The sequence below is a fragment of the Oryza glaberrima genome, chromosome 3, assembly GCF_000147395.1.
Source record: "Oryza glaberrima chromosome 3, OglaRS2, whole genome shotgun sequence".
Lineage (NCBI taxonomy): Eukaryota > Viridiplantae > Streptophyta > Magnoliopsida > Poales > Poaceae > Oryza > Oryza glaberrima.
The window spans coordinates 13,582,004-13,601,557 of NC_068328.1; the positions used below are offsets into that span (position 1 = coordinate 13,582,004).

Sequence of the window (19,554 nt, forward strand, 5' to 3'; positions counted from 1 at the left end):
GCTTGATTTATTATTTTTCTTTTCAGAAAGAAGAATCAATATCCCTGCAAAAGAATCAGCAACCAGAATGAGGAATGGACCAACTAGAGCCACCATCATGGATCCCAGCACCCTGTACAAAATAATGCTTTGCATGACCATTCTCCATCATTACATGATATTTTTCAGGCACACAGAAGCATCTCTGTATGGATATGTTTAAATGCAGTCGTCTTGAAGATATGAGCAAGTTTGCTTTGTCCCGGCACAATTTCATAACATAATTAAAAACGATGGGATAATATCTGGATATGGCCAAGTTTTCGCAATTCCCACAGCGGGCATGAAAGATAGTGACATTAACCATTAGGCAGCAGTAGTTATTATTTCTGGACTAATGCCATTGCTTAGAGCGCAGGAATATTATTGGGAGAAAACTAAAGGAAATTAGAAATGGGCATTTCAAATGGAGTCAGTGGAATTTTGCATGAACTAGGGAATATGTACTCAAGCATTTAAAATGGACCCATTCTAGACTCCAGCTTTATTTCACTGTTGAATAAAAGAAGTCGTTTTTATTTTTTTTAAACATCGTTTTTATTCTTAAAAAATATAGAGATTTTTGACAGATGAATGTGTATAATTGGGAGTTAAGGTGTCTGCTACTACTAGAAAACAGAGTTTAGTGAAATCAGTGGAAAAGATACTATTCTTTTTTGAACATCGAAAAGGGGATACTATTCTTTTTTGAACGTCGAAAAGGTCCATTCTTTTTTTCTTAAAAAATAGCCACAAACAACCTGGTAGAGATTTTTATGCAGGGAACAGAAAAAGGAAGAAAAGGTGATTCAAAGATGAGAGGGTTGCCTAGCCAAAGGAAGCTTTTCAGAGAACATTTCCTTCTGCTCAGAGAGAGAGAGAGAGAGAGAGAGAGAGGTGCATGCATGGGCCAGAGGACTCAGGTTCAGAGCATTAAGGGAAAACTGATTAAAGTCTGTGCTCATAATAAAGGAGGTGTAAAGATGTGAGTTTACCACCCCTCTTTTCCAAACTCTTACACACCTCACATGTGCATGCTCCCCAGCAACTCTCTCATGCTGCCATGGCCCATGGGTTGCCTTAGGATACAGACAGGAATGCTTCTGGGCACTAGATTTAGATGTTTCTGCAGTAATAAACAGAGAGAGTCATCATCTTGTGTCCAGAGCCTCGCAGATGAACGGATTGTACCATCTGATTCAACTAAGCATGCATGCAATCATCCTATAGTACATATCATACTAATGCTCTTAACAGGTGAAACTTCTTAAACAAAGAAAGGAAGACATTTTAGTGTGAATCTGAGTATACCTCTTTGTCCTGTAAAGAAAAGCTTGACGATGTCTCTCAAAAGCTTTCATAAAAAATCTTCTCCCTAGAATATAAAAGAGACAAACCTTTAAACTCGAGATATGCTCGGAGAATGGAGAGCAAGCAGCTTTAGAATAGGCGAGCAAAAGAGAACTGGAACTCACTCGGCCACCTGTACAGCCCGATCCGTTTGTAGTGTAAGATTGATAAATCCCTGCTCCTATTAAACATGAATAAGTATTGAGTTAGAAGAGAATCTCCAAAACAGAAGTTAAAGACAAGTCAACATTAAATGGTATAAAAATCAAGCAACCTTTCAAAGTTTCAATACCACATGCTAGATCTTATTCATTCTGTGTTTTGCGAAAACAAACACACTGCCAAAAGAAAAAACAAGTCGCCAGTTACCACCGCACATGACACGTCAGATATCTGAATGGGAGGTAAGCAAAGATACAGGAGCAGCTGGCGCACACATCTGGCGCGGCTAGCAGCAGCAGAACGAGCCCATGCATGCGGCACACTGACGGCCAGCTAGCTCACTAATTATTTCTGCCCATAAATGGCCTTGCTATAGGAGCAGCAGTCGACCAGACATGAGTCCAAGCTCGTGCACTGCACACGTGAGTTGACACCAGGATTCATGTGCATGAAGGTTCCAACACACACACACACACTCAAACACTCACACACAAGCATTAAACTTAAGCTACACACCAATTTGGAGACCGCAGCTATGCTCTGTACGGTGCAGTCGAGCACTCCCACCCATCTATCTCTCTTTCACGGAGACAGAGGCCCTGTTTAGTTCCTCCTCCAAATTTTTTTATGTATACAGACACACATTTCAAGTATTAAACGTAGACTAATAACAAAACAAATTACAGATTTCACCTGTAAACTGCGAGACGAATTTATTAAGCCTAATTAATCTATTATTAGCAAATATTTACTGTAGTACCACATTGTCAAATCATGGCATAATTAGGCTCAAAAGATTCGCCTTGCAATTTACATGTAAACTGTACAATTGTTTTTTTTCATCCACATTTAATGCTCTATACATGTGTACAAACATTTAATGTGACGGAATTTTTTGAAGTTTGAAGGAAACTAAACACAAAATAAAGGCAGAGCCAAGGTCTCCGGTGACTAGCCCTGTGTGGGCTCCTGTTCTACCACATGGATTCACATGCGCCAACGCCTCCTACCATTAGTTTTCATCTTTTCAAAATCTTATTCACCAGAGGTGAACAGTTATACATGTTTCTGTGTGTATCTGCTGTTTGCCTGACCTCTGCACCTGAAGCTAGCAATTTCCTTTTCTTTTTTCTATTTTACAGGCACTATGAGCTGTAGGTGGCTTTGCATAGAGCCATGCACGCAGGCACAGATCTTTCCAACCTCTTCTTCCCGAATCTAATCATTCAGGGGTCAGCATTGGCCTGTTCTCTAGAGAGATCACAGTGCGTTGGTAAAAGAAAAAGGATGCCCACTAGTCTAAAACTATGAATGGATCAATCACATACTATACTCATGTTTAACCCTTTGGAATCAGAAAAAAGGGAAGTCTACCATTGATAGCTCCTATTCAGTGTTTACACTCAAGTTGTACAGTAAGATATTCCCAGGAGGTAGGAACTATAGAGCACCTAAAGACTTTTGTTTCATCAAGGAGAACTACACTGAAGTTGAGCATCTAGTGCCAGCCATTCTTTCAGCATTTAAGCGAAGTGATGATCGAAAGAAGCAAATAAACCATATGATTTATTACCTTAATTAGTTTATTAAGAATACAGAACATTAGATTGATATAAATAGCAAGATACAGGGATAAAATATACAGAGAAGAGCTACTATACATCACTAAGTTAGATTCATCATCTATGAACAATTCTTTTTTTTTTTAAAAAAAAAAAGCTCAGCCCCAAGGGGAAAGAATTATGAACACTTTATCTGGAATAAAAGAAACATCAGAAAATATCAAACAGGCACAGATCTATTACCAGTTTAACTCCACTATAAAATGCAGTTTTAGTAAATCCCACAGTTTATTAAGGTCAAAACATCTTCAAAGCACTCCAATTAAGACATTATATGTGACCTCCAAAGAAGTCAAGGATGAAGACAGCTCCACTCTCCACTTACCATATGTGGATCCCATCATGCAGTCCTGAACTGTTCTCTGATCTAATTTTCTGGCCTCCTGCTTATCCAAGTACAAGGTAAATTAAAGGTCACAAGATTCACCAGAGTTTGTTGCCCCCTAGAGAGGTAAAAATATCTTGTCAACTTCATGGTGAATGGTCTGATCCTGTTTGAATTAATTTTTTTTCTTGAACCTTTTTAATATTTAATTTTCGTCCACATTTTTTTCCATATCGTACTGTTTAAAATTGTGGGAATTAAACAAAAAGAAAGTCCTTATGATCCAGTATGCCAAGGAAATCATAAATTTTCCAATCAGACAAGTTCTCTATTTTTCAGATTTGACACCAAACACGTACACTAAAACTGGCTAAGAAAAAAAAACCGATCTGATCAACACATCAGACAGCATGTGACCAGTACACTGGCATGCTAGAAGGACAATGTAGAAGATGTGACAATTTACTAGCAACAAAATAACATGGGATGTCTCTATAGCGTGCTAAAAGGGAAGCCAGTAACCAGCAGGGAAGGGCATATGCAGGGAATTAACCAAGTGACGGAAGAATGTTGCTAGCAATGATTGTCCTAGTGAGCTCCTCTTTTGAGATGCCTCCATTGAGGTGGTCTCAGTAGATACTGATACAAAGATTTAGATCTCCATGGCTAAAGCGGGAGAGAGGAAAGAAGAGGAAAAGCAAATGGGAATCATTAGAACTTGCCAACTTTCTGAACGCAGTTGGTCCACTCTGGAATCAAAAGGAGTCAAATGGCCTATAAAGATTAGGAGTTTTCTAAAAGCTGTGACTTTACACTGTAACTCTTATCTAGTGAAAGAATGTTGTCTTAAACATGGTATGGCTAAAGGTGGAGGTTGTCTTTACAGTAAAAAGAAGCAATGCATTACCAATGACAAGGCGAAAAATGCCTTTAAGAATGGAGGATTTTCTTGTGGCTGTGATAAAACAAGAGCTGAATACTAGTGTCATATAATAGCATGGTCAAATGTGTAGACACTCTTGAAGTAAAAGCTACTGACATACTTCCATAATTTATTGGACTTTTAATATTTTGTCAAGGTTGGTTAAGTATTTTTTTCATCAAACTAAATAGTGAAAGAATAAAAGCAGAAAACAGAGGTATGAACATAGGTTATAGGAAACTCAAGTACTTGCATATATTCGTGCAATGCAGTCCGGAAAGAAGGATAAATCCAAAGTGTACTGGTAGATTCCTCTAGTACCTTCGTTTGGTCCAAGGGATTTCCCATACCTGCAGAAAAGCAAAAGTCACTTTTGAGTTTAAAGGAAACATGGACTTGCATAGGATTGTCACTATCAGGAAAAACAGTAGTTATAAAACTCAACTTTGAAAGGATGGCACTTCTTTTCACACAATCCAAAAAAGCGACAAAGGATCCTAAGAATAATGTGATACAATAAATTGTTGCAACATCAACAGCTCTAGTATATTTCATACGATATCTGCATTTCTCTTACAAACAGTAATTAAATAAAATTAGCTCTGTAAACAGCAATCCTTTATGACCTCGTCCGATTACTGTAAATTGCAATATGAATATTCTAGAAGCTAAAAGAATTCATTACCACTGAATTGCCTTGTATTCCTGTGTGTGTTTTAGGTGTCCACAAGACATTGCTAAACCACTGAAACCCCAAAATAAATTGCATTGGGTCCTTTGACCATTTTGAACTAATGAATCTCAAATTATGCTGACAATGGATCCAAATTTCAAATAAACGCTACACGACTAAATTTGTGATGCCACTGCTATTCGATTAACATAGCAAACATGATGACATGTCACAGCTTCAATTGGACAACCATCGTAGTCTAGCCTCTCAAGTTTTGCTACCTCTCAGCTTTCAATTACTGTGGATACAGATTATTTCCTTATCAGTTATATTGAATATGGCTCATGATACAAACATATATGCAGAGGTGATCACAATCTGATCATTATTTTCTTGGTTTTAAGCATAAAAATTGAAGCTATTTATCCCAAAGAGTCTTTAGGATGAAAACAACATCTCAAGCATAATTGCTATATTTTTTGTGACACTTGTGAGTCACCACCAAGCATTAAGTTACCTCATAGCACAAATAAAATAGACTATCTATTAGCTATTTAGTTATCACCACAAAAAGCTTTAATTGATCACCACAGTAAATTTTGGCACCTAACAGTTTGTTGTCAGAGTGACAACATCATACAGGTTTCTCATGGAAATGCAACAATCCTCAGTCTGCACTTTGACCTCAGCAAACAAGTATAGAACAGTTTATAGTATGAAATGAAACATGTTTACATAACTGCAGCAAGAAATTAAGTGGATGCTCCAAAAGATCAAACAACAGTACAATTTTTCCTAAAATAAACTACAGGATTTACCAAATGTAAAATACATCATTGAATATAAAAATAAAGCTTAGTTAGCACTGATCTAGAAAAAAGGGAAACTAATGGAAAATTCTGTTTGATGCTAAGGGGATATTGTGTGCATGCTATAACATATTAAATGTATGACAGGATAAAAAGATATGCGCTGTGAGTTGGTGGAATTCTTCGCAGACAATATCATTAGTACCTTGCCCAATTCTGCAGACATGAAGAAAAGGCCATCAATTTGTCTTCTGTTCTAGTGCTTTCAATTCTGGACCTTTGTTCACAGGACAGGTATTAGAAACCAATGTATCTGTAGTGCACCCTTCTCTAAATTTATCTTTGCAGCCTCAATCTGAGCCTGAATAACTATAACTCGAGCAAATCACTGATAATTCACTGCCAAAATAAAAACATTCTTCACTGCAATCTAAATGGTTCTCTCTTGTTCTTTTACTTCTTTCTGTCTGTCTTTCTTTGGCTTTCACTAATCATCGTATTCCTTTACTATCTCAGGAATATCTTACTTGAAGATAGGTCCATGAAACACACTCTGTCATTCTACCATAAGTTGTAAGCCAAGTCGCTATCTTAAAAAGGCATACCTGCTAGAAGCATATAAGCTTATAGCTTCATCCCAAGTATTAACCATATTAACATACTACATCTGTATCTTTGGCTGTTTTGTCTTTTTTTTTTCTTTCAATAGCTGGTTCTTATTTCTTTACATAAGCATTAATACTACGAGAAGCTGCTGCAGATGCATTGCAAAGTACCTTAGAAGCTGATAATGCGGTTGCCCATATTTTCTCCTCTCCTAGTTCAGCTTGATCCTGCAATATGAACAACTGATGTTGGTCAGACAAGCTTGGCTTCAGTGGAAGAAGAGGACTAAAATGAGATAGCAGCAACATAGTTTGGTCCAAAATGCAATCTCCTGTCACTAGGAGCCTCTGTATTTAGATATAAATAAACTAGACACAAACAAGTGAACAACCCTGATGCTTAATGGGGTAAATCCAACAGAATGAACCCAAAAGTATCTGCAAATAACAACAGAGCTTGTCACATGCATTACAGGATTGTCTCACAGTTCAAATCTTCAGCAATTCCACAAAGAAACATCAAAGAACATATTCTGAACATTACATTGCACGAACTTCCTCCGAGATGAGCCTCAAGCAGAAGGCGGCCGCAGATCGTAACATTCCTTGGCCATGCGAATACATTGCAACCAATGCATCACCTCCACATTAGGGTCCTTCTCCAGAACAACATCTCTAACAGCAATCTGGATCGCACCACGGTACAATACAATCCTGCCTCGAACCCTCAACAGAGTGCCCAGGCTCACCACCTCTGACATCCTCAACGCCATCTCTGCAGTTGGATCAGAATCTGATGCCCTGGATGAACTGCTCGCAGCATTCAGGTAGTGGTGGTTCAGCCACAGCACGCACGGCACGCATCCGGTGCCATCGTCCACCAGAAACCGGAGGAACTTCTCCCTGCGATCACGGGAAACCACGACGCCGACGATCTCGGCACGAGTAACCGTACGGCCGCAGCGAGCGAACGAAGGCGGCGAGGTGTGGCGGGAGGCCAGGGAGAGGAGATCGGCAGCCAGGAGCTTGACGTGCACGAGATGGAGAGAATCCATGGGAGGCGACCTGTCCAATTTTTGGGAAGAGAGATGCAGCAGGTTCGAGACTCAGAAATGTTCGGGCACCAAACGAAAAAAAAGGATGAAATCAACATCCAACTCTAGCAATTTTGGGGGGAGTCGAGGAATCATTTCACCTCTGCCTCTTGTCAGCTTCGCTCCTGCAGGTCTCCCTCTGATGGAGGATCGCAGCTGCTGTCGCCGCCGCCGCGCCGCCCTCTACTGGCCGCGATCGCCGCCGCCCTAGGCTTAGACAGGGGTTCGAGGTGACGGGAGGCCTCGCCGCGTCGCCGGGGAGGCGCACGTCGAGAATGGGCGGAGCTACCGACGGGAGGAGCCGTACTAAAGGCCCGCCGCCACCGCCGCCCGCCGCCGCCGCCGCCGATGGAGAAGACGAGCGTGCAGTGCAGCTGCAGCACGGCTCGTCGGGAATCGGTAGTGCCCGGCGGCGCGGCTCTCGGGCTGCTCGCCTTTCACCGGCCCGGCCCAGATATAATGGTCGGCCCAGTCCGGCCCGGATCAAGGTGTTGGTCGGCCCAGTAAAACCGTGCGGCCCAAGTAAAAGCCGGCTTGTTTTCCGCCCCTTCTTCCTCTCTCTCTTCGGCCTATCCGCCTCCGCCATTGACAGCGTTGACCAAGTCAGCCGCTCCAGCCTCTCCAAGCGGCTAGGTGAGCAGCCGCTGCTACTACCCTCAACTGCTCCACCTTCCAACGCCATTTAAGGCGAGGCGAACCACCGGAGCAGCAGCAGAGCGCGGCCGATCCCCTCCCCTCCCCTCCCCCATCTCGACGCCGGCGGCGAGCGAGCCCCCACAGGTTCCGTGAGCTCCGGGCCATGGCGCACGCGGATGCGGACGCCGGGGACCTCCCCCCGCCCCCCGCGAAGAAGAAGAAGTCTCCCGCCGAGGAGGAGGCGGAGAAGAGGTAGGTCTCGGAGGGGGGGAATTTTTTTTTTTATCTCCGCTTTCGCTCGTCGCGGGGGTAGTAGGGCGGTAGAGCTCTGTGGTCTGTTGATCTTAGCGCAGACGGGAGCGGGAGCAGCAGAAAATGTGGCGGGGGAAGCTTGGGCGATCTCTGCATTCACGCTTTGTCTGGTCTGTCGTTTGTGCCGCAGGAGGAAGAAGCTTACTCCGGGGAGCTTGATGAAGGGGCTTATTCGGTCTGGTGGGGGTGACGCGACCCCTGCGGAGGGAGATCAGGTCAGAGCATTGTGTCTCTTGTTTTCCGTTGCTAGGCTGTGGCTGTGCGATTGCCAATTGTGCTTACAAGTTGCAAACCGAACAAGGATTGTTTCATCTCACAAACTTAGGATCGTTCATCAGTGAATAAACGGAGGCAGTATATGTTGTGCACATGATGTTATGGTATTGCCTGGCATTGGACATATAGTATGTAATTGGAAACAAGAAAAGCTAAGCAAATTCAATTAAAGAGCGAGCATCTAGTTGGCGATTTCGTAGTAATCAACAAATCGTACAATGACTTAAGGCTGTTCTTGTAGGCTGCAAGTTTTGATTACCACCAGTGTTCTGCATTGGGTTTTTAAATGAATTTTCCAGTGAGAACTGTTTCAATTTTTACATTAACCATAGAAAGTTTTTTTCCTTGATGGAATTCTATATGTTGGAATTCTAAGTGGCTCTATTTGCCTGCAATCAAAACTTGCACCTGTTCAACACAAACGGGTCAATTTGAACTGACCATGTATAGATAAGCTTCTCATCTCAGAGTATGTCAGTTGACTATTGTAGCGACTACACTGCAAATGTGTCATTGTTTCTGGAAGCGACTCACCAAGCTCTGCTTGGATCATTGTTTTGCTTATGATTTTTCTAAAATGAGGATCACATTTCTGGTTTCAAGTTTTAATGGGGATCACATTTCTGGTTTCAAGTTTTGAGATGTGGAACAATCAATCTACTGCGAAAGCAATATAACCTTCTTGATACTGCACTGCTGTCTAACCCTCATAATAGCTATGTTGACCTTTCATTGGGTGATATCTGACTTCATCTGTAGCCTGTAGGGAACTGAGGGGCCTCTGGGTGGTCATGTTTTTGCTCATTCAAATCGTTTTGCAGGTTATAGTTCATTGCACGACTCGGACAATAGATGGCATCATTTTCAATTCTACAAGAAGGGAGCATGGAGGTGATTATCAACTTCTTTTCACTTTTCAGCTCTTTTGACTGTCAAGTGCTTACGTGGTGTGTATTTTGTTTCTGAACACCAATATGTCATGAGGATATTTCTGACTTGATAAATTCGTATCTGCTTTATGTGTATATATAATGTGTCATGTGTGGATAGTGGTTCCGTGTTCACAAGTTCTAAATAGCTGCGAATATATTGTTTCTTAAATTGAACATCTTTATATGCTGGTATCCTATTTAGTGGTTTTAATCAGGGATGGGGCATAGATTAAGGTAACTGGGCTATGGTTCCCCCTAGTCTTTGAACTATTTGCATTAGTACTAAACTACTAATGAATATGTAAAGTTGAACATGCCCATCCACCCAGTTTACTCTAGACTCACTGTCTGCATGTTCTTTGGAATTGACCAAATTAACTAGTGGTTAGTACTGCCTACTAGCAAGGCTGAGCCTTGTTCATGGACGGTTCATTCTGTGTGTGCAATAGAAAAGCTGAACAATATTTATTTTTTGTTTGCTAATCATCCCAAAAAGTTTTCAGGAATATTCTTATCTTTCAATTAACTGTTACATGAATTTGTCATTACTCATTATGAGCAATATTATTGTTTCATTTGTATCAGTAATCAGCTCGTCTCCTGGAGTTCTGAAGTTCTAAACCATCTTCTGTTTTACTGTTACAATAGGTAAAGGGGTCCCGCTCAGGTTTGTCTTGGGGAAGAGCAAAATGATCCTTGGCTTTGCTGAAGGCTTTCCAACAATGCTGATGGGTGAAATTGCGATGGTATTTCTATACAGCTAGTTTAAACCAGTGGGTCAAAAGAACAACAACATTCTAACAATGAGCCATTACTCTTCTTTTGGGTGTAACAATTAAAAATGTACAGGTCGTACTACGCAAATATTTATCATTCTCTCATAGTATCTTTTCGCAGTTCAAAATGAAGCCTCAGATACACTATGCAGAGGAGGATTGTCCAGTTACAGCTCCCGATGGCTTTCCAAAAGATGATGAACTTCAATTTGAGATTGAGATGTTGGATTTCTTCAAAGCCAAAGTTAGTCTTGTTGAATAATGGCTTCAGTGTGACTTAAATCCTTAAATTGCTGTATATTTGAGAGCTATTCTGTGCAAGCTGTTAGGACAAATTCTCATGAGCTTTGATTTCATTCTTAACAATTTCTTTCTGGTACAGTATGGATTCTAGAATATTAGCCAAATGTTTGACTAGAACCTTGTGTCCAAGATAGCAGACGCTTACTACATCTTTTTTTTTTTTCGGACACGCAGGAGATCACTTACTACATCTATCACCATGTGTTATAAAGTGTTTCATATTTCACTTCATAACCCAAACAATACTTGTGGTTTCTGATTCTTTAGCATCTATGCTGTTGTTCAGGAATATATCTCCTCAAGTACAGCACCACTATAATGCATATATCATAAGAAAATGTTTGACAACAATATTGATTTATTTCATCTTTATGTTCGTGAATAATATTCATCTGGCATCGTGCCTGCTTGTTGTGATGTATCTCAGATTATACCATAAGTTTGAAGCCTAAAATTCAAAAAAGCAAAATGTATCTTTGCATAAAAAAGTGGCAGATCAACCCAATACTGCATATACACATGTTCTTAGAATGCAGCCATTCCACAAAGGATCTTTTTAAGTGAAGGGCTGAAGGGGCCACAGATTCACACTGTACATCATACCAACACCAACCATAAACTCCTTTCAAGTAGTAAAAGGATTCCTAATGCATCTACCTTGAAAGTTGAGTACTGCAATCCAAACATGCATTTTAGTTGTTTAAGCATTATATTAGTTGGTTTGTTTAAGATTCATTTGCCAAGTTGATGCCTTACACATTTTTCTCCCCTGCTGTCTCCAGTTAGTCCTCATTTTGATGGGCCTCAGTCCTAGCTATCCATGTGTATAAACTAGGACATTGAATTAAAACAACAGTCCATACACGTGGATGTGCCAGGATTTTGGCTTATCCAAATGAGGCCTTAGGTGATCCCATGATTGGCATTTACTGTAACCTTCCCCTTCTCACTGCATTTTACTAATGAGCAACATGAAATGCTTTCTTCTCTATTCTGCTGCATTTTACTAACCCTTCTCGTTTTCTCTGTCAGATTGTGGCTGAGGACTTAGGGGTTGTAAAGAAGGTAAACAGCCGTCCTGTATTGATTTCTGCATTCATGTTCACTTCTATGCTGTAGAATTTTGAAAATTCTGAATTTTCCTTAAGATGTAAGTCTTTACTGTGGTGCTATCTTTCAGATAGCCCTGGTACTCTACAAAGTTAGTACCACAGATAGTTTCATACACTTTTGCCGACTTGTAGTGCACATTCATTCACATGGGTCTCAAATAAATATAAAAAGAATGTCATTGTAATTCACATCGGATCAAAATAACCACCTGTATATACACATGGCTGATCTAGGAACAGTCCTTCACACAATGACCTATTAATGACACATGCATATATCTATCGACAAAAGCTATGCCAATGTGAAGGGATGGCTTCATTGCACACTGTCACAACCTCCAATTTCTTTTTTTTTAAGGTGTGGAGATCTTTTGAAATGTTACCAATGCTATTTAACTCCAGTGTAGATCTTTTTGTGGATTTTGAAATTAGTCAAGTAATTGAGATTCATTCTGGTATGTGGTGGGCTATTCACTGTTATTTCTATCTAACAGATAATTGATGAAGGCAAGGGGTGGGAAACACCGAGGGAGCCATATGAAGTGACAGCACGGTAAATTACCTTTTAAATCAACTGGCGAATTTGAATGGGATAGTTATATTTGATTACAGAAACATATAATCATAATTTGAATAGAAAGGAAATGGAAAGGTTGATGCCGAGTTGTAACTTGCAATTTCACATTTGTTCAGTATCTCTTGCACAAGTCAGTAGTGAAGAAAAATACATGCTTGTTTTAAGATCTCATGAGTAAATTACCATTTTCTCAGACAATTTTCTGATGTGACATGCAAATGGAAATATCTGATGCTTTCTTGTAGGCATGCCATGCTTCTTGTACTTCCACTGCTTTGTTGTATTTCTTTACTGTTAGAATTGTTAATATATCTAACTATCTAAGCTACTCCCTCCGTTTCACAATGTAAGTCATTTTAGCATTTCCCACATTTATATTGATGTTAATGAATCTAGACATATATATCTATCTAGATTCATTAACATCAATATGAATGTGGGAAATGCTAGAATGACTTATATTGTGAAACGGAGGAAGTACGATGATACAAATTATTGCCTTTTTTTGTTTTCAAGATTAACTTAACTAGGAATTTTTTGTCTGTCATTTCCAGGATAACCGCAAGAACAGGAGATGGCAAAGAACTTCTTCCCAGTAAAGAAGAACCCTATTTCTTTACTATTGGTAAATCTGAGGTCAGTGAAATTCTTGTTGCACTTACATGTAATGTACTAGGGACATAAAGGTGTAGGATATTATGTACATTATGAAATTCTTCTGTTGTCAAAAATGCTCATCTGAGGTCAGCAATGTCGTTTTTGCACATATAGATATATTATTGTGCCCTTATTAAGTTAAACATTTCTTGATTCAAACTTAGAGAAATATTCTTTTTATGGTTTATGTTGTTTTTTTAGTACTTATTTTTTGGGAGAATAGCTAATATGGTCCCTAAAGTTTCGCTCATGGGTCATTTTAGTCCTTAATCTTTCATATTGTCCAAACAAGTCCTTTAAATTTGTCATGTGGGCTAATATAGTCCTTGGTCCCACCAAAATCGCCACATGGACATGCCATGTCACCTTCCTATGCAAAATCTATATGATTTGTCCAATTTACCCTTACGCATAGGAAAATAAAAAACAAAAGGAAAAAGTTAAAAAAATATATGGTATATGTAAGAGCAAACATATACCTCAAAAGGGTGAAAAAAGAAGTATTTTTTTCCTATGGTTATGTCTAATTCACCCTTATATTTATTTTTCTATGATATACGTAAGGGTAAATTGGACAATTCATCATAGATTTTGCATGAATGATGACATGGCATATCCATATGATGATTTTGGTGGACCCAAGGACTATTCTAGGCCTTATGACAAAGGTTAAGGATTTCTTTGGACCATTTAAAAGGTTAGGGACTAAACTGATCCCACAGAGAAACTTTAGGGACTAAAGTAGCTATTCTCCCTTATTTTTTTTTCCTAACTTCTGTTTGTCCTGCAATATTCTTTTTACTGTTTTAGTTTAGGTACCTAAAGGGCTTGAAATGGGAATCGGGTCAATGGCACGTGAGGAAAAAGCAATTATTTATGTTACAAGTGCCTATTTGACAAACTCTTCACTAATTCCGCAACTTGAAGGTATTGAAGAAGTTCAATTTGAAGTTGAACTGGTTCAGTTTGTTCAGGTATAGTCATAACAAGCTATTTTGTGCTTACATTCATTATCTACTTATAAAATCTGTTAGGGGCTTTCTGTGGCATGGATGGTGGTTCTATACTTCATTGATGCACAGAACAACACACTTATACTCTTAATGTTGATGGTGGAGTCATTGTGGCTATACTTTCTGTTGTCGCCATATTTTATACAGCATTGTTCTAAGTCATGAACTCATGAAATCATGATCCCTAGAGCTGCACATTTTCCTCTGAAGTATTCAGGTAGCCTAGCCAGTTGTATATAAAGGACATTAACTACATAGCACTTCTATCAAGCCATTGCGCTGTATATGTGCTTAAAGGTTCGATTAATTGGGCTAACTGCTGACCACTAAACTCCAAGAAACTGCCATCTCGTATTTTTACAATGCTTATCTGGATGTTTTCTCTTGGCAGCTAATTCATATTTTTGGAATGGTAAACAATATTTCAGTTGATAACAATTATCACTTCTCCACTGCAAAATAAGAGTGTCTTATTCTTTTTATTCGGAGCCACATTAACAGATTGTGTGATATACTGATAGGTGAGGGATATGCTTGGCGATGGCCGCCTCATAAAACGGCGTGTAGTTGATGGAAAAGGTATGATTGCATGTTTATACTGATTTATGGATTTTTTTTCCCTTGGGTTGAAACTTTTCACATGTTCCTGGTATGCACCTTGATATTATAACAAAATTTATCTTTCATAAAAATTAACTAGAAATCTTGTGGTCTTTCCCATCCATTCAACTACTGACTAGTGATTACTGAAACATGTTGACTTCTTATCATTTGGGTCCTTGTGATACTTGTGTTTGCTACAAGTTTACTTTTAGTTCTTTAATTATTTACCAGGAACAGATTTTCTACCTTTTACTTTTATTAGCAGAAAAGATATTGAGTACATAATTAAATGATAAATAAAGGAGCAAATAATAATAGCAAAAAGTTTCTACACAGTGAATAACTACCCTGTTGTTACTTTAAGAGCATTTTTCTATTGCCTTCTCTGCATCGTGTCATCATCATGAAAATGGAATGACCTTAGACTTAGAGTCAGATGCTCTCTTTATCCAACTTATAGTGGTAAAAAGAGTTGCAAAATTTAGATGAAGGGAAGAACTCAGAGGTGCGAATTACACAAAATGATTCATCATTTATTCAGCTATTTTTATTTCAAAACTACAAATCTTCAACAAGCCAACCTTTCACATGGAATTGTTGTGGGCGTGATGAGGTACATGTTTTGATTCCATCATGTGATGTGCTTGATGTTTATACCTCTTTTTGTTCCTTGAAAATATCAGGTGAATTTCCTATGGACTGTCCTCTTCATGATAGCTTGCTAAGAGTGCATTATAAAGGGATGCTCCTTGATGAACCAAAGTCAATATTTTATGATACCCGAGTTGATAATCATGGTGAACCATTGGAGTTCTGTTCTGGAGAAGGCCTGGTAAACTGTCACTTAAATCTTTATTGCTGCAATTATTAACTGCATCAGTTCTTCATGTCAGGTCATAAACTGACAAGTAGGAGGTGCTGGTTGTTATTTCTGGACTAGCATTCTCCTAAAATCTGTTCCCATTTCTTATAAAGTTAAAGCTTCCTGGTGAATCTGCATTACAAAAATGAGGACTTAAATAAACTTAAAGAAGGATGAACAAGTATGCATTCACCTTTAAATATTGTACATAATAATAATGGCAACTCCCAGTAGGGTTTCAGGTGACAGTTCTATATACTTATTGCCCTCTCTGTACAGACATTTTTCCTCTGAGAAAAGGGTGGAAAAATGACTTTGCTAGCATTCTACAGCTATATATGCACCTCATTACATATATCTTGGTGTTCATGTATACTTCTCATACTTCCAATTAAATAAGAGTACCTTTGAACATTTTCATAGGTACCTGAAGGATTTGAAATGTGCGTTCGACTAATGCTTCCTGGTGAAAAATCTATTGTGACCTGCCCTCCAGATTTTGCATACGATAAATTTCCAAGGTTGTATGTGGCTTTACATTAGAATCTTTTTTCTTGTAATATAGCGTGCTGAATAATCTAATGATTGCAACAGGCCAGCGAATGTTCCTGAAGGAGCTCATGTTCAATGGGAAATTGAATTACTTGGATTTGAAATGCCCAAGGTAGTGACTAAAAAACAGTCACAAACCTTTTTGTATTTCCATGTTGCTTGTGCAGTGTTAGAAACTAGAATGTTTGTGATGCTATTCCTGCTCTCTATTGCGGGGAACACTTGAGATTACAAGTAGCTGTTAATTTCAACCCGCAATCGGATCGGTTTGAAAGTTGTCCTGGTTCTTGTGAGTCTGTAGCTGTGTCCCGTGATCCTTTATTGCTTCTAGCTTTTCAGCGAACTTGCATTATGTTTTCATGTATTGAATAGCAGAAGAAAGTAATAAGCATTACATGTCATTCTGAATATTTCACTAGATGAACACCTTGTCTTGTGTGGTTCAACACTATTTCAGCTATGGCTTCTTTATGATTATATTATACCTTTTCCCTTTCGTTTTTTTATTAAGTTCTGTCTGACAAATCTTCTGACTTCTCATATAATACAAATGTAGGATTGGACTGGTTTCACCTTCCAAGAAATCATGGATGACGCAGAAAAAATAAAAACCACGGTATATCGATTGAGATTGTTGAGTGAATCATTACATTTTGTTTTGTTTTTGGTGTTTTTTCCACTTAGTATCTCCCTGAACCTATCATGAATGCATTTTTCCAGAAATGCAGTGCACTTCAAGAAACTGTTGAGATATCTTTAATTGAAAAACAATAAAACTACTTTTAATTGTGTTCTATGTGTGCAAGCTGTGTTTCTCAATTGTCAAGATGGCCAATTGTTTAGTATGATCATATGAAAATGCTGGAGTTCCCATAATGCCATCATCTAGGTCTAATTTTGTGGTGATGTCCAATTCCACCTTGTGGACCACTGCAAAATTGTGATCATAGGCCCCTTTTGAAACAAAGGAAAAACCATAGGAGTTCTAGAGAATTTTATCCTATGGGAAATAATCCTATGGAGCCCTTTGAAACAAAGGATTGTTTCCTACCCATTCCTTTGAAATTCCTATGGAATGAGGTCTAACCTCATGTTTTCCTCTTCATGTGTCTAGAATTCCTGCGTTTTTCAGGTGTGCTAATCAAATGACAGTTTTAAAACTTTCATGTGTTTCAAAATCCTGTAGGAATCCAATAAGTATGACATTGTATTCCTATGTTTTTCCTATTACTGTGTTTTCTCAATCCTGCGTTTCAAAGGGGCCCTAAATATCTATACCTGTTGTCCACTTGGCTGGTTTTGATGTGTCTTTTTTCACTAATAATTAGCTCTAAACTGAAGTTCTCTCAGGGTAATCGACTGTTTAAAGAAGGGAAGTTTGAGCTAGCTAAGGCGAAGTATGAAAAGGTATGCCCTTCACATGATTCAGCATTCAATATTAAGGGCAATCTCGGAACATTTTTTTTCTTCTCCATTGCTATGTTGGTCTGGATATTATCTCTTTCCCGCTATTGTTACCACTCCATATGGTTACCAATTTGGCAGTCTATACTATGAATGATTTTACCTTATAATTTCTTGTACATGTAAAGGGCATTAATTTACACGTATCCATGACTTCATTCTGCCAATTTTTTGGGTGCACACGTTTTTCTTTTATTTATTTTTGTGCAAGGATATGGGTGAGATGTTTTCAAACCTTCTCTGCCTGCAGGTGCTTAGAGAGTACAACCATGTGCATCCTCAAGATGATGATGAGGGGAAAATCTTTGCTAATTCAAGAGTATGACAGCACTATTTTCAATCTTTTTTTTCCCTAACAATAGCATAGATGCCTGATTAGAACATTTCTTTGAAACATGTACCTCTGATTAGCACTGCAATTCAACAATTGTTTCTGCTTTCTGAAGCATGTGTTTACCTTTCATTTTTGTTTTTCTTTTACACATGCAGAGTTCTCTACATCTAAATGTAGCTGCTTGCTACCAGAAGATGGGTGAGTATAGAAAATCTATTGACACATGTAACAAGGTATGTTTCCAAAAAGAACTTTGTACTCTCAAAGAATTTTCCTAGGGTGTCTATATCAAAGAGGGTGGTGCATGCTTGTATGGGGGCTGTCATTGGACCTCTTCCGCACATGCCACTGGATGAGCCTTGTAATGGATAGATCTGGGGATCCAATCATCCATCCAAGGGGAAGATAGATGTAAACTTTTGCTTACCACTCTTGGATCAAAATTTCGAGGAGGGAATCACATTTTTAGTTTCTCCTAGTCTGATCTGCTGAAGTTCACGCAATAACCTCGTGAAATCTTGATGATAGATAGTACTCACATATGAGTTTGCACAAGGCAACCATATAACCATGAATGTGCTGGCTGGCTTGTTTTTTACACATTATGGTACTTGGCATTGATATCATTGTGAAGTGAGCAATTACATTTACTCTTTGAGCAGGTGCTAGAAGCAAACCCTGTGCATGTGAAGGCTCTTTATCGCCGAGGTATGTCCTACATGTTATTGGGGGACTTTGATGATGCAAAGAAGGATTTTGAGAAGGTGTGTTTCCCCCATACTTTAGTACCTGCTTATTTTCTTTTTTTATGTGTCATGGATGATTGTTTGACCTCTACCTAAAGCATTATGTCACTACATCTTTTTTAGATGATAGCTGTCGACAAGTCCTCAGAGCCTGATGCTACAGCTGCCCTTAATAAACTTAAACAAACAATTCAGGTATGCAACATTACATCATAAGGTGAGACCCTTCAGAACTGTTGAACTAACAGGAGTTGTATATATATATATAATTTCTAAAACAGGAAACTGAAAAGAAAGCGAGGAAGCAGTTCAAAGGGCTGTTCGACAAGAAGCCAGGCGAGATTTCCGAAGTAGGTGTAGGAGAGCCAGAGGGCAACAAGACTGACACGACAGGCTCAGGCGAGGCAGCGTCAACTGCTGACAGAGACACGGATGCAAAGGAGGCTATTCCCCGTGCAGATTCAGGGTTGGCCTTCGAGGAAGAGAGGCCCGGACTTCTCGCCCGCATCTGGCCTTCAGCGAGTCGGATCTTCTCCTCGCTTGGGCTCAACAGGTGCACAATCCTCTGATGCACCACCAGTATTCAAACCACTACAAACAGCAGCCAGAAAAGTCGCCCAGCAAAGCCCTGGAACGCATTACACACGCAAACTTATCACCTTGGATATATATCTCTAAAAATTATACTCCATTACATGGTGTAGGCTGATGACCTATAAATGAGGTAGGCGTAGTAGTAACGAGTTAGTTAAGCACATACGGAGTATTACTGTGGAAATGCATTTGTGCCTGCCATGATAAGAATCACTACCACTGCCA

At 39.2% G+C, this 19,554-nt stretch overlaps 2 protein-coding genes across 5 annotated transcripts; one reads left to right on the forward strand and one right to left on the reverse strand.

Annotated features, from left to right (window-relative positions):
* Positions 1 to 54: 54 nt before the first annotated feature.
* Positions 55 to 8,298, reverse strand: LOC127767008 (uncharacterized). 3 transcript variants are annotated; one of them, XR_008016326.1, is made up of 7 exons: positions 7,682 to 8,298; positions 7,031 to 7,551; positions 6,087 to 6,714; positions 3,478 to 4,749; positions 1,494 to 1,549; positions 1,330 to 1,393; positions 55 to 1,144 (listed from the first exon to the last, which is right to left on the reverse strand). XR_008016326.1 is itself a non-coding variant. In XM_052292208.1 (3 exons), exons 1-2 carry the CDS (start codon positions 8,260 to 8,262, stop codon positions 7,059 to 7,061), a joined length of 1,074 nt encoding a protein of 357 aa, XP_052148168.1. In that variant the 5' UTR covers positions 8,263 to 8,298; the 3' UTR covers positions 4,770 to 6,714; positions 7,031 to 7,058. The 3 variants fall into 3 exon arrangements, 2 of the variants coding, with proteins under 2 accessions (XP_052148168.1, XP_052148169.1); XM_052292208.1 differs by lacking the exons at positions 55 to 1,144; positions 1,330 to 1,393; positions 1,494 to 1,549; positions 3,478 to 4,749 and having other exon boundaries at positions 4,770 to 6,714; XM_052292209.1 differs by lacking the exons at positions 55 to 1,144; positions 1,330 to 1,393; positions 1,494 to 1,549; positions 3,478 to 4,749; positions 6,087 to 6,714 and having other exon boundaries at positions 6,810 to 7,551.
* On the forward strand, positions 8,198 to 19,554 carry LOC127767004 (peptidyl-prolyl cis-trans isomerase PASTICCINO1). Of its 2 annotated transcripts, none has more exons than XM_052292204.1 (20): positions 8,198 to 8,468; positions 8,659 to 8,743; positions 9,626 to 9,695; positions 10,385 to 10,482; positions 10,634 to 10,756; positions 11,848 to 11,880; positions 12,422 to 12,480; positions 13,059 to 13,140; positions 13,977 to 14,135; positions 14,696 to 14,753; positions 15,461 to 15,609; positions 16,063 to 16,160; positions 16,234 to 16,303; positions 16,748 to 16,807; positions 17,533 to 17,598; positions 17,906 to 17,974; positions 18,145 to 18,222; positions 18,652 to 18,753; positions 18,859 to 18,930; positions 19,017 to 19,554. In XM_052292204.1, the coding sequence occupies exons 1-20, from the start codon at positions 8,380 to 8,382 to the stop codon at positions 19,302 to 19,304; spliced, it is 1,908 nt and encodes a 635-aa protein (XP_052148164.1). In that variant the 5' UTR covers positions 8,198 to 8,379; the 3' UTR covers positions 19,305 to 19,554. The 2 variants fall into 2 exon arrangements, with proteins under 2 accessions (XP_052148164.1, XP_052148165.1); XM_052292205.1 differs by having other exon boundaries at positions 8,199 to 8,468; positions 17,542 to 17,598.

Coding starts and splice junctions, on each gene's coding strand:
- LOC127767008 (XM_052292208.1), bottom strand. CDS start 8,262: ATGGCGTTGGAAGGTGGAGCAGTTGAGGGTAGTAGCAGCGGCTGCTCA. Junction 7,552..7,681: donor GAAGCTGACAAGAGGCAGAG/GTGAAATGATTC, acceptor AAAATTGGACAG/GTCGCCTCCCATGGATTCTC.
- LOC127767004 (XM_052292204.1), top strand. CDS start 8,380: ATGGCGCACGCGGATGCGGACGCCGGGGACCTCCCCCCGCCCCCCGCG. Junction 9,696..10,384: donor TACAAGAAGGGAGCATGGAG/GTGATTATCAAC, acceptor CTGTTACAATAG/GTAAAGGGGTCCCGCTCAGG. Junction 16,161..16,233: donor GCATACGATAAATTTCCAAG/GTTGTATGTGGC, acceptor TGATTGCAACAG/GCCAGCGAATGTTCCTGAAG.